The sequence below is a fragment of the Erpetoichthys calabaricus genome, chromosome 15 (genome assembly GCF_900747795.2).
Source record: "Erpetoichthys calabaricus chromosome 15, fErpCal1.3, whole genome shotgun sequence".
Classification (NCBI taxonomy): domain Eukaryota; kingdom Metazoa; phylum Chordata; class Cladistia; order Polypteriformes; family Polypteridae; genus Erpetoichthys; species Erpetoichthys calabaricus.
Genome location: NC_041408.2, coordinates 65,255,768 through 65,269,899, shown reverse-complemented (window position 1 = coordinate 65,269,899; position 14,132 = coordinate 65,255,768). Strand labels below are relative to the sequence as shown.

At 38.0% G+C, this 14,132-nt stretch overlaps 1 protein-coding gene across 3 annotated transcripts in view; it reads left to right on the top strand.

Moving 5' to 3' along the window:
• Positions 1-14,132, top strand: part of map3k4 (mitogen-activated protein kinase kinase kinase 4) — a 172,905-nt gene that overhangs the window by 70,819 nt on the left and 87,954 nt on the right. For all 3 annotated transcript variants that reach the window (XM_028820135.2, XM_028820134.2, XM_028820136.2), the window contains exon 2: positions 9,336-9,520. In XM_028820135.2, coding sequence (XP_028675968.1) covers positions 9,336-9,520 — 185 coding nt within the window. The remainder of the gene's footprint in view (positions 1-9,335; positions 9,521-14,132) is intronic.

Genomic DNA, 14,132 nt, shown 5'->3' with positions numbered 1-14,132 from the left:
ATGCAGTATATCAATACAATTGCCCAAGGCATTGTTCTTTTACCTTGTTTTTTAAGCCTGTATGTGTCCACTGTGATTGAATAGTATTGTAGTTAATATGAGTTAATCGCATGTACCTTTTGGATAGGCTCTGATACCGGTAATTTATAATATGGATCAATGAGTTGTTGCAGGTTTGCTAACCTCAAAAGCATCACTTCGTTCATGACCATTAGAAAGGTGAATTTCTAGTAGCTTGTTACAAGCAGTCCCAATTAGAAGATATCATGCAGTTTTTACAGATGAAGTAGATCAGCAGATTGTGGAGAGATTCAAGCCTGCTGTTGTCACTTGTCAAAAAGTGAGTATTGGAATTAGGAGGGTAATTTTATACCTGTAATTTTTGCCATCTGCGCTGTTAATGAGATATGTACTCATTCTTCTGGTTGGAATTATGATGGTGTAACATATTGCACCTGTTACAGTCTAGTACAGATCATGGCAGGTTGATTCAAGGGCAAATGACAGCTGCTGCTCTACTTGCTCTGTTTCTCCATGAAATGCAATTTCCTGTACTGTCTTTTCTTAAATTAAGGCAAGACATGAAACTGAAATTAATCAACAGGAGTGAGTTACACTTAACTGCAAACGCCTGAATAAAGCAACTCATTTGTATTATATAGGTCAGTGATGCCCAACCTACGGCCCCCGGGCCATATCCGGCCCGTGAAGGTGTTACATATGGCTCGCTCTTTTATTCATATATTCACATAGTTATTTAGTGATTTATGACTGTACGCTAATATTAGAATAAATTTCAGTCGGAGACGATCCCTGATGGCGCCGGAGAGTCGCTCTTTACTTAACCCTAACTGTTTTCAGAAGCCAGACAAACAAATTTTGTTAATTCTTTCTTATCTGTGGTGCTAATGGGGTCTGGTATGTTTTCCCCCACCCACGCCCCTCCAACTTTCAAATAATGACCAACCACGTTGACTCAACGTCGTTGAGGAATGGAGCAGAAACTTGCGTCGTAACGTGTGGCGTCCCTCTACGCCTTAAAAGAAATACTACGGGTCATCATAATTGCGATATTTTCCCGTGTCAGACAGTTCGCCTTCGGCATTTGATTTGAGCGGATGGTGCTATCGTTGTAGCCATGGAAAATGCCGGAAATGAAGAAACGAAAGGTTGACTTGGAGTGCATAAATTTTCAGGAGAAGTGGACAAATTTGTATTTTTTTGTACAGCAAGATGAGAAACCACTGTGTCTCATCTGCAAGGAGGACGGTTGCAGTATTAAAGGAGCACAATATTAAAAGACACTATGAAACTAAACACAAAACAAAGTATGATCAATGTGTTGGTTTGCCGCGTGAAGAGAAGATTGCCAAATTGCGTGAAGAGGTTGGTGGATTAACAAAACTGTTTAATAAAAGAAGAAAAGAAAACGAAGCAGCAGTTCGAGCGAGTTTTCGGGTTGCTCACATATTGAGTAAGGAAGCCAAACCATTTTCCGAAGGTGAATGTGTGAAAAAGTGCATTCTTGCAGTGGTAGAAGAACTGTGCCCGGAGAAAAAGAGTGCAATTGAGACTGTTAGTTTGTCTCGAATGACAATCACAAGACGAGTTGAAGATTTGGAAAGCGATCTTCTGCTGCAACTGAAGACGAAGGCGGGTTCAATTTGAAATGTTTTCAATTGCTGCTGATGAATCTACAGATGTGACAGACACTGCTCAATTGTTGGTGTTTATTCGTGGTATAAACAATACTTTTCAAATTACTGAGGAGTTGGCGGCAATGAAAAGTATGAGTGGAACAACTACTGGGGAAGACGTGTTCAGAGAAGTATCACAAGTGATCGACGACCTTGGGCTCGACTGGAGTAAACTTGTAGGAGTGACTATGGATGGTGCAAAAAGCACGGTTGGACAGCACGATGGGTTGGCTTCCAGAATAAGTCAAAAAGTGCTCGCATCAAATGGTTCTCGACCATTACAGCTCTACTGCATAATTCACCAGTAGAATCTCTGTGGAAAGCAATTGAACTTAAAACATGTTATGAAGGTCGTTGTTAAAACTGTAAACTTCATAAGATCGCACGCGCTTAATCACAGGACTTTCAGAGAATTTCTCAACGAAATTGAATCTGAGTATAATGATGTCGTATATCACTGAAGTTGGTTGGTTGAGTCGAGGCAAACGCTTTTTTGACCTGCGGCATGAGATAGATATCTTCATGACTGAAAAATCAAAGCAACTTCCTGAGCTTAGCAATACCTCGTGGCTATGGGATTTAGCAATTTTGTGCGATTTAATGCAATATTTGAACAAACTCAATATAAAACTGCAAGGAAAAAACAAGCTTATCTGCCATGTGTATGTGGATATAAGTGCATTTCAAGCTAAATTGAGACTTTTCATGCAACACGCTGAAAGGGAGCAATTGGTGCATTTTCCGACGTGTACTGCACTACGACAGGCACAGATGAACGTTCACTGCCCCAAAAAGAAGAATGGTCCAACTTCTGAAGCTGCTGAGTGAAAATTTTGAGGAGAGGTTTGCAGATTTCCATGACCTCGGGAGTGAAATCCGTTTGTTTGAAAATCCGTTTTCAGTTGACGTTCCCACTGCGCCAACTGATTTACAACTGGAACTGATTGAGTTACAATGCAATACGTCTCTGAAGGATAAATTTAGAGAAAAATCTCTGCCAGAGTTTTATGCTGAACTGTTACCAGTGAACTTTCCAAATTTGCGAAAGGAAGGACTGAAAATGACCACAGCGTTTGCGAGCACATACGTTTGTGAACAAACTTTCTCCGTGATGAAAAGAGCAAAAACCGGGTCACATTCTCGCATTACAGACAATCATCTTCATTCTGTGCTAAGGATCAATGTGACAAATCTTGACCCAAACATTCCGAAACTGGTTTCTGAAAAACAACTGCAGACATCGCACTAATACAAACTTTCTCCATGATGAAAAGAGCAAAAACCGGGTCACGTTCTCGCATTATAGACGATCATCTTCATTCTGTGCTAAGGATCAATGTGACAAATCTTGACCCAAACATTCCGAAACTGGTTTCTGAAAAACAACTGCAGACATCGCACTAATAAAATAAGCATCGGATGGTGAGTCCACCAATTATTGATTTTTCATTTTTCTTTTCTCATGTTTCGGTAACTAGAATAATTTTAAATATCCATATTTAATTTTCGCATACGTTGTGGCCCGCGAAATTCACAGCAAAGTCAAGTTTGGCCCCCATATTATGAAAGGTTGGGCACCACTGATATAGGTCATGCTGTAGAAATAGAGATATTAATATTTACCTTCATTACAGTGGTGTCTCAAAGTATGCTAATAGGCACATTTATATTTTCTGAGTATTGTAGTCTTGTGTGTTCTGTCTGTATCTTGAACCATCAATTCTTTTGAATAGCCTGTCTTCTTGTTTCAGCAGATAGTGAAATTTGCTATTTTTCAAAGGAAGATTAAATGACAAGTGCATATCCAAAGAGCCACAGTGAATGCAAGAAAAATAAATGCTTGAAGTGAAGACCTGGATTCATTGTAACTTTTCAAGTTTCTGTTTGTCCATGCCCTTTTTCTTATCTCATGTAACAATTATGTGACTTTGGCTGTGTTCTAGTACCTTGAGTATAAATTTCATATATTTTGCAGTTTGACTTGGACTGAGTTTGCTTACCTTAGTACGTTGTTACTGCAGAATTCTAACATTCCTCACCTATCAAATTAAAGCTGCAGTTTCTTAGAGGATCATATAGTTTAAATTATTATTATTTTTTAAGTGCAATTTTGTAGTTGTTTTGGATTCATAGCTAGGTGCCAGCTATGTTCCTGTATCTTGTACCCAAGCTGTTTCTGCCAAAATTAACTTTTCTTCGAATCTGGTGAAATGTTTTAGATTCTGTATTTTGAAAACCAAACCATGAAAACTAAATAAGATACTTTTAGGAACTAGGAATATTTACAGTGCCGTTACTATTGTTATTGTCAGATTGATGGATTTGGCCTCTTCATTGTGCTTATTGCAATAAGAATTGCATTGAGCTGCCTGAAGAATGTTTTGCTTAGTCAACCCTGAGGGGATCCACTGCCTCAGTATTGTAGAGAAAAAGACCTGGTACATATTGTGTGTGTATGTGTGTGTATATATATATATATATATATATATATATATATATATATATATATATATATATATATATATAATATATATATATATATATATATATAATAACTGGTACAATATTATAATAGAGAGATATACTATTATATAAAGTAATGTGACAGAGGGGTGACACAGTGGTAGCGCTGCTGCCTCGCAGTAAGGAGACCTGGGTTCGCTTCCTGGGTCCTCCCTGCGTGGAGTTTGCATGTTCTTCCCATGTCTGCGTGGGTTTCCTCCCACAGTCTAAAGACATGCAGGTTAGGTGCATTGGCGATCCAAGATTGTCCCTAGTGTGTGCTTTGTGTGTGGGTGTGTCTGTGTGTGTGTGTCCTGCGGTGGTGGTTCCTGCCTTGTGCCCTATGTTGACTGGGATTGGCTCCAGCAGACCCCCGTGACCCTGTGTTGGGATATAACGGGTTGGATAATGGATGGATGGTTGTGACAGAATTAATATGATGTATTATAAAATATGTATAAACGGCATGGTCTGATCTGATGCATAGAGAAGATAAAAGTTTTGTTTTTGTGTGATACCTTTTTGCAAATGTGTGTGGTTGGAGAGACACTGATGCTTAATATTAGCAATTTGCCTAAAATGAAATAATTAATGGTAATGCTGATTTCATTTTTCTTGCGTAGTACTAAAACGCAAATATTTTCAACAATGTTTTCTCATCTTTAGGTTACCATTGTATTTGGACTATTACAAGGTAATTAGAGAAAGTACAGATAGACTGAATCGGCAAAACAATGTCCTGTCACAAAGAGAATGTAACAATGTGCAGTCTCATTCTCAACAGTGTCCTCCTTCACAGCGTGCATTTAGGGTATAGTAATAAACTGTAATATTTAAGAAAACCCAGGAGGAAATAAAGATAATGTGTCATCTTTGCTGACATTATCTGGGTCAGGATATGAACACCGGCCCATCCACTCTTTTATTTTTGTTAGAAGGAAATTTTTTATAAGTTTGTCTATTCAACTGTTTTGAGATTTGCCAGTTCACATGGCCTTGTGCGGCCACAGCTTATCACAGGAGTGTAATGTATGAGGCAGAAACCATCCCTGAACAAGGTGCTATTCGTTTACAAAACACACTAGGTCATTCCTGACTGACTTAGAATTTCTTGTTCTGTTAGTGCATAAATCTTAGGGATGTGAAGGAAGTACACAAGGTGGCCAGAGAAAAACTCATGTGGAGGTGTGGAAAATGTGTAAAGTTCATATGGACATTGACTGGGTTGGGATTTTAACCTAGTTTCCAGCTGCAATGAGGCAGCAGTGCTAATCACTCTGTCATTGTGTTACCTTAAATACTTATAAATATAACTTTGTAAAAAAGCATATGTAATAGGATCCTATTCGCCATTCCATTAAAGTTATGAAATTTAGTATAAGAAATAGTGAGTATGTTATATTATAAAGTGTTATACACTATATTATGCAACATTATACAGTAGCTTAATGAAGAATTAAAAAAATAGTTTTGTTGTGAAATGCACTTCTTTTTATTGTTTACAGTGCACGCTACCTCACAGAGCAGTGTTTTCCAGACTTGTTCCTTCAGTATCCCTGTGCCAGCTGCGTTTATGTTTCCATCTGTTTTATAAAAATTGAATTTGCCTATAATTGTGCTTGTCGCGTAACATCAGTGTTATTATGCAGTTACTGTGTTTAATACAAGAGTCTAGAAATTTCAAAGAGGTCATTTTATTTTCCTTTTCAAGAGATTTAATATTTTTCATCACAAACACAATTCTCATTATTACTGTTATTAATGTCTTAAATTTATATAACTAAGAAAAATCACAGTACATGCAACATGCCAGAGTGTATGACAAAACACTGCAGTGTTAACAGTCACATGAGAAATACAATTAGTCCATTTCTGTTTTGCACACAGGTGTAAATGGAACTGAACTAACAGTTTTGATTAGGATGCTTTTCCATTTTTTAAGGAAACAATTTGAAATAAATAAAATGATGCAAATTAAAAAATGCTCAAGTATTGAAAAATAAAGCAAGTGAGCAACATAAAGGATATCCTCTATGTTAGTTGCCATGACACCAATATATAAATATGTCATTTTTCTTATAGTTCTTATAGCTAGTGTGGCCAGACAACAGCTTCTTGGTATTATAATTTTCTGGCAAAACTATATCAGTGTCTTTGGAATTAGAGGACCATTTCTATAGCATATATATAATCTAAACTTGCATTTTCCCATAAGTAATTCTGAACCTAGATAAATAAGCAATACATGAATATACACTGCCTGGCCAAAAAAAAAAGTTGCCACCTGGATTTAACTAAGCAAATAGGTACAAGCCTCCAATTGGATAATTACTGCATGGGCGATTATCTTTCAGCTGGCAACAAGTTATTTAACCCCAACTGGTGCAATGAGTTGCTTCTCATTTCTTAAACAACCATGTCAAAAGACACATCACGTGGTCGTGGAAAAGATGTTAGTCTGTTTGAGAAGGGTCAAATCATTGGCATGCATCAAGCAGAGAAAACATCTAAGGAGATTGCAGAAACTACTAAAATTGGGTTAAGAACTGTCCAACGCATTATTAAAAACTGGAAGGATAGTGGGGACCCCATTGTCTTTGAGGAAGAAATGTGGCCGGAAACAAATCCTGAATGATCATGATCGGCGATCACTTAAACGTTTGGTGAAATCAAATCGAAGAAAAACAACAGTAGAACTCAGCTCTGTGTTTAATAGTGAAAGTAAGAGCATTTCCACACGCACAATGCGAAGGGAACTCAATGGATCCATCAGTGGATTTTTTCTTCCCTGATGGCATGGGCATATTCCAAGATGACAATGCCAGGATTCATCGGGCTCAAATTGTGAAAGAGTGGTTCAGGGAGCATGAGACATTATTTTTACACATGGATTGGCCACCACAGAGTCCAGACCTTAACCCCATTGAGAATCTTTGGGATGTGCTGAAGAAGGCTTTGCGCAGCGGTCAGACTCTACCATCATCAATGCAAGATCTTGGTGAAAAATTAATGCAACACTGGATGGAACTAAATCTTGTGACACTGCAGAAGCTTATCGAAACAATACCACAGTGAATGCGTGCCGTAATCAAAGCTAAAGGCGGTCCAACGAAATATTAGAGTGTGTGACCTTTTTTTTTTGGTGGCGACTTTTTTTTTTGGCCAGGCAGTGTATTATTGTAGATGAATTCTAGTGTTATAAGGGGTGAATGAGGCTTACATGTCATGTTTCTTTTACTAATTTAACTTGTCTGTAGTCAAAGAAGATGTGTGTGTGTGTGCTGAAGTACAGTAGTCCCCTGCAAAGTTGCGGTTCAGTGTTTGCGGACTCAGTCGTTTGCGGATTTGTTCTTAGAACAAACTATTAATTGTTAGCGGAAAGCGCAAATATCCTCCACAATTTTTTATGGCTTTTTTTGTGGCAATCCTGTGCTGTAGAGAGAACAGGAAGCAACAGCTGAGGGAAACGTGGTTTGGGATGGTGAAAGTAACCAGTCTGAGAGCGTTATTCATTTCTCCTTGCTGATAACTGACTGCTGTTTTGTGAGTTTTCTCCATGGTGAGTGGGTTTACCACTGCGGTTTGGGATGGTGAAAGTAACCAATCCAAGAGCGTTATTCATTTTTCCTTGCTGATGATTAACTGCTGCTTTGTGAGGCATCTGCAGGTGAGTGTTTTTACCACCGCGGTTTGGGAAGGTGAAAGTAGCCAATCCAAGAGCGTTATTCATTTCTCCTTGCTGAAGATTGACTGCTGCTTTGTGACGCGTCTCCAGGTGAGTGGGTTTACCACCATGGTTTGCGATGGTGAAAGTAGCCAATTTGAGAGCGTTATTCATTTCTCCTTGCTGATGATTGACTGCTGCTTTGTGACGTGTCTCCAGCTGAGTGTCCTCGTGTTTTCCATTTTGATATTGTTTTGTTATTTTTAAACGCACACGATGTCATCGAACCGCTCTGAACCTTCTAAAGCTTCTGGAACTGAGCCTTTAAAACACTCCAGGAGAAGGTTGATTTGCTCTGGGAACTAAAAAGTTATGCTGCAGTAGCATGCCACAATGGCATTAATGAAAGCACCGTATGCTACATAAAGAAGAACAAAGCAGCGATCTGGAGTACCGTATCTGTAAGTTTCTGTGGTAGTGTCAAAAAGGAAAAGACCGTAAGGATTAAAAATATCGTCAGGATGGAACCTGCCTTGGCACTGTGGATCACCGACTGCAGGAAGACGGTAACATCATCTGTGAGAAAGCATGGAAATTGTACCAGCAGTTCGCTACAGGAGACAATGTACCAACTTCTTATCACAATGTTCCTGAAACCTATAAAGAAAAGCCAGCACGAAACCCCACCAGAAAAAGACCCATACAAAGATACGACTCCTCCTGAGGCGCCTGAAGAAGAGGCGTCACCCGAGGAGTTTTAAATCTACTAAAGTTTTAAAGCTACTTCATCATCATCATCAATATCATTCATCATTGGTGAGTACCCGTACATTTTACTGTATTTTAATTAAATGAAATTATTATGTATTTACTTATAACAAAGAAAATGACAGCGCATACAAAAGAAAACGCGCTTGTATGAATTACAGTACGTATAGCGGTAACAATGGTATTTTATATTCTAGCACCATGGGAGACATAGCAGTACAGTACTATACAGTAGACGGGTTTACCTTTACATTCTGTTTTTAGGTAATGTATTAAGGTAATTTTTTAGGTAATGTTTTAATGTATTGAGCTGAGTTTGCAATGAAATTAAAGTGCTTTGGGGGCATACTGTATTTAGGGTTGAAACTATAAAAATAGGCATTTAAAAGGCATTTTTTTAACCACATCCAAGTCGCGTTTTTTCACAATTCGCTGGTGCCCTAGGAACATAACCCCTGTGAATTTTGGGGGTGTACTGTAATTTTAAATGATCTGTGGTCATTTGGTGAGTAACTACTTTTCTTGATGAAGTAATTAGGTTCCCTAGAATATTCAGACTTTCTAAATACTAATTTGAATTTGAACAAAATGTTGTACATATTTATCAACAAAAAATGGGGTTCTTTTTCTTGAATGATCAATGGTTTAAAGTATTTTTCAGAATTTTTTTTTTAAGTATTGCTGTGGTCTGATTTTCTTTTCAGGCAGGGTAGCTCATCTGAAGATGCTACATTTGGATGTGCTGAAGTGGACGAGTCTTCTGATGAGCTCAGCGTGGAGGTGGCCTGTGGCACCTCCCCACCATGTACACAGCGGCAGATAAAACGCATGTCTGGTAAACACCAGAGGCATAATGCAAACAAGGCTATGAAGAGAGTCGTAAACAAAGGTTTGACATAATTTCTTTTTGAATTTCATAGAAGTGTTTTTAAATCTTTTTGAAAAGTCCATCAGTTAATCAATTCTCAAACAAACTTGATGCAGTTCAGAAACACATTTGGTCTATCCAGCTTGGGTGAAAGGTAGAGACAAACCCTCATTTGGTTGCCAGTCACACACCACCACTCAGGCTTATTCAGATTTTCCAATTAACATGACATGTTTTTGATATGTGTGTGGAAAATTGGAGCACCCTGAGATATGTAATATTAATGGCCTTTTAAGGAATTATCTATATTGAATATAAATATAATTGTTTTTCATTGAAGATTTCACTTTTGTTGTTTTTCTTCATATTGGAAGGTTGTAGGATGTATATACTTGTACAGAAACTAATATGTAATTATTTTCATCACAGAGCACTGCAATAAATGAATGATTTAGTAAATTTCATTCATTCATGAGATACAAGCATGCAGTTGTTTTAATAGCAAAGTTTTCTGTATTTTTAACAATTCTCTTCACATTAGGATACAATTTTGACATTTTATGAACTATAATCCTTGTGTCTTACTCCCCACCAATGTTTTACATAGAAAATCACCTGCTGCCTTCTAGTGTAAACATTTTTCATTGAAATGTTTTAAAAGAAATGAAATGATTTTAATTGGTATAATTGGCCATTGATAGAGATCCCCAGAGGATACAGTATAAGCTGTATTTTGTGACAAAAGAAACTTCCTCAATACTATTTTCAAGATTTAGGGACATGGTGTCCTGTTTTAATTGTGAGAAGATGATTTTAAGTATATGTTAACATTCCTTTATGTAAATATGTAAAATGTATCTGTGTTATTGTTTTTATTTAATGTACAAAGTCTAGCCCTAAAAGAAGGGTGTTGATCCCAAAACACATTTGCATAGATGACTGTCTATGTCTGGACATTACCTCATTTTGATTTTTTGACGGCACTGTGGCATAATATGGAGATTATTTTATCTATTGTATCGTGCATATCCTATAATTCACACAGGTTCAAGTGAATTACTGTAAATATATGAAAATGTTAATTTTTAAAGGTTGTATGGTCAAGTTTAATTTTAAAAAGGGGAGCTATTGTAGCTTAAAGTTTATATATTTTATGTTTATGGAAGTCAGAAAAACTATTGTAGGTTTTTATATGATTATTTTGGGGTTCCTTCTACTCTACAGGATATTTGATAAGGTGCTGCAACGTTTAGTGTGGTCTATCGACACCAGCCAGCAGCTTGAAATACAGTAGCCCCTCTATGTTCTCTCAATGTTTTTACACATCATTCACTAGCAGATGGCACCTGGGAGTCCAGTAACGTGAACTTATTTAAACAAAATTACATCATTTTGGAAGCATGCTCACAAAGCTGTAACCCATATTTCAAACACAGAGTCAGACTGAAAAAACTTGCCAAGTTCAATTACTGTAGATGACTTGGTTAGGGCATAGATAATCCTTACATGTTGTATTGAAGAAGTACTGAGGGAGTTCTAGTCGGAGAGATTTGCTGCTTTCACCTGTTTCTGTCCATTGCATGTGCATATTTCTAGTTGTATTACTTTATACATACTTGTTTTACCTCCTGGACAGCCTGGTGGAAATGTGTAACTTTTATGTGTATATATTTACTTTATATCATGTTATTTTATCACAATCATTAAGTTTTGTAAGTAAATTCAGCAGGTTTGCTGATATGCGGGGTTATATTATTCTTTGGTCCTCTGATTCTGTCTGAGAGACAGAGACAGAGGTCACCCTGTGCAGATCACAAAAACACACTGATACTCTTTTTTTTTTTTTTTTTTTTTAAATGTAATAATAATAATAATAATCCATATTACAAAGCCCTCAGAAATAAAACACAGAGTAGGAAACGAAGTAAAACTTCATAAAGGGATTAAACAACGGGGAAGAACACATGAAGAGCGGTTTACAGATGATGAAAACTGGAATGCAACAGCTACAAACAAACCTGGGCACTAAACACATGCAGACCGAGATACAGAATATAAAGGCAGAAACAACGACAGTTAAACGTCCACAACACACAGCGGAGGTGGACCCTGAAGGTTCAGGCGCCTACATCGGGTGTCAGAACGCGCAGTGAAGTACAAAAGGCAAAGGCGCCTGCACAGCATGGTAAGAACCGACATAATACGGAAGGCGCAGGCGTTGCCGCCATATTGTGAGTGGCACTAATGCGTAGATCTAATGAACGTGAACTCCTACAACGCGCGTCTCAAACTGCATAAGCAAAGCAGGCACGGGTTCAACACGACACAGCTCGAGTGACCGAGATACAAACACGTGACTGCCTGGATATAATTAATGAACGCAAGTGCCTACAACGTGCGTCTGAAATGACGCAAACCAGGCAGAGACTCCTCCAAAAAGACAGAGCTTGACTAAACGATATACGAAGTGAAACTGGAAACACTACAGAGTCCAAAGTGCTCCACAATGCACTGCATAATAGTTCGGAAAGAGCATCGTATTAACAGTGGAGAGACCCACAGCGACACGGGCGAACGCTCCGTATTAAACATACGTCATCCTCACACGTCCAAACTATACGGCATAGGTGAATCACATTACAGTGATGCATTATTAACAGTATGATACACATCACAATATCGCAAACAAATGAAAATTATTACTCGAAAAAGGGAAAATAGAATCACCACGGACCAGGTGTCATTATAACAAAAGCAGAATAAAGCGAGGTCTCAAATGAAAGACAGAGTGGAAAGCAAAGTAAAACGTCATAAACAGGTTAAATGAGTGGGCCAAACACATGGCCAGCAGGTTACAGATAATGAAGACCGGAATTCAAAAACTTCAAAAACAAGAGCTCGACTGACCGAAATACAAACTGAAACAGGAAACACTACGGGGTCCGCAGTACTCCACTATGCACCGCATAATAGTACGGACGGGGCTCCGTATTACCAGTGCAGAGCCCCAAAGTGACATGGGCGAGCGCTCCGTATTAAACGTGCGTCATCCTCACACCTGGCTGCCCAGCGGACACGGGTTCAAAACGCCGGGGGTAGGCGAGCGAAGTGAGCAGGGGGCGAAGCCCCCTTGTAATAATAATAAAGTAGGTTAATATTGTGATATAAATTCAAAATTATAATTTAGGCTATAATTCAGCACAAAGGCACTCAGTGTAGCTTTAACACCTATAGACAATTTAAGTCTCAATTTTAATATTAGTCACATCCTTTAAAGTGGGAAGGTGAATCACCCCATAGAACCAGCAACGACAATAGCAACTACAGTATGCAGAGAACAGTACAATTCAGACAGTGCTGTCCAAGAAACCGAATCTCTGGTTTAAATGTTGTTTTCTGGATGGAAATGAACTCCTTGCACCATCTTAATAATTGGCAAATAATAAAGAAATTTAGGCTGCCCATGGTTGACATAATAACCCTCCTTGATCTGGTGTACCATGAAATGGGAAAAGGAGCACAGTCCAACTGTGATGCTTCTGATACTTCTCCATTTCTGTGTTTTCCTAATCAGACTGCTGTATCCAGCTCTGTACATGAGGGGACCAATTTACTATTGTACCTACATGCAACTACATACGATTTCCTATCATCTGAGAATGTAAAAATAATGTAACTTGGCAAAAGTTATTCAATGTGCATATACAACACATACCCAAACAAACATTTCATACAAAATATATGTTACATCAGTGAACATTTCCCTTCAAAATCTAAGAGACAATGTTATGCATTTTCAAAAAAGGGTTAAAAGGAAATGTGTGTTTCAGTCTTGTTTCACATCCCAGAGTGACATCCCCAATGCTCAACCACTTTCTTAGCACACTCTGAAGTCTGTCGATGTACTTGTTACAGGTCCCAAATGTCATCTCACATTCCAAGCACCTGTGTAGAACTGGACTGTGCAGAATGACCAGAGATATTCAAAGGGCAGAACAGAGAATTAAATAGTACTGTTTTAGTTTTTATTGTAACCCTTTTGACAAGATAGATTCCTAAGTTAAATTACAGATGATATTCGCTTAGCCCTAATGTACAGTAGTTATCACTAGTGAAATTAATTAGCTAACCTGCCATTGTTATCATGTTTGTAGTGATGCATTCGCCATAACTGGGCCAAGTCTTGAAAAGTCTGGTTGGTTTTTCACAGACCAAACCGCTTAATAATAATAATAATAATAATAATAATAATAATAAATGGGAGATCTACAATACATGTTGCCTTTTCTAATCTATTGTATAATATTACTGGTGAACATTATGACTGATATTACTTAACACTAGAATTACCAGAGCCTACGAAAAAACTCGTAAATCCGTCCCACCTTAAATCGCGTCTTAAATCCGTTTGCACCTCTCCGCTAGAGTCCTTTGTCATCTAAATGTGCTGATAAACAAAAGCTACTAGCAGCCAGCTATTCCATCCCCCCACCGACTTAGAACGAATTTCTCCTAGCTCATGCCTTGCCTTGATTTATCTGGGATTGAAGTGGAGTTTTAGAGTGGAAATAATATACAGTAGTGTTATTTGTTATTTGTTATATGGTTGGATGGATTGATTCTGAATGCGACT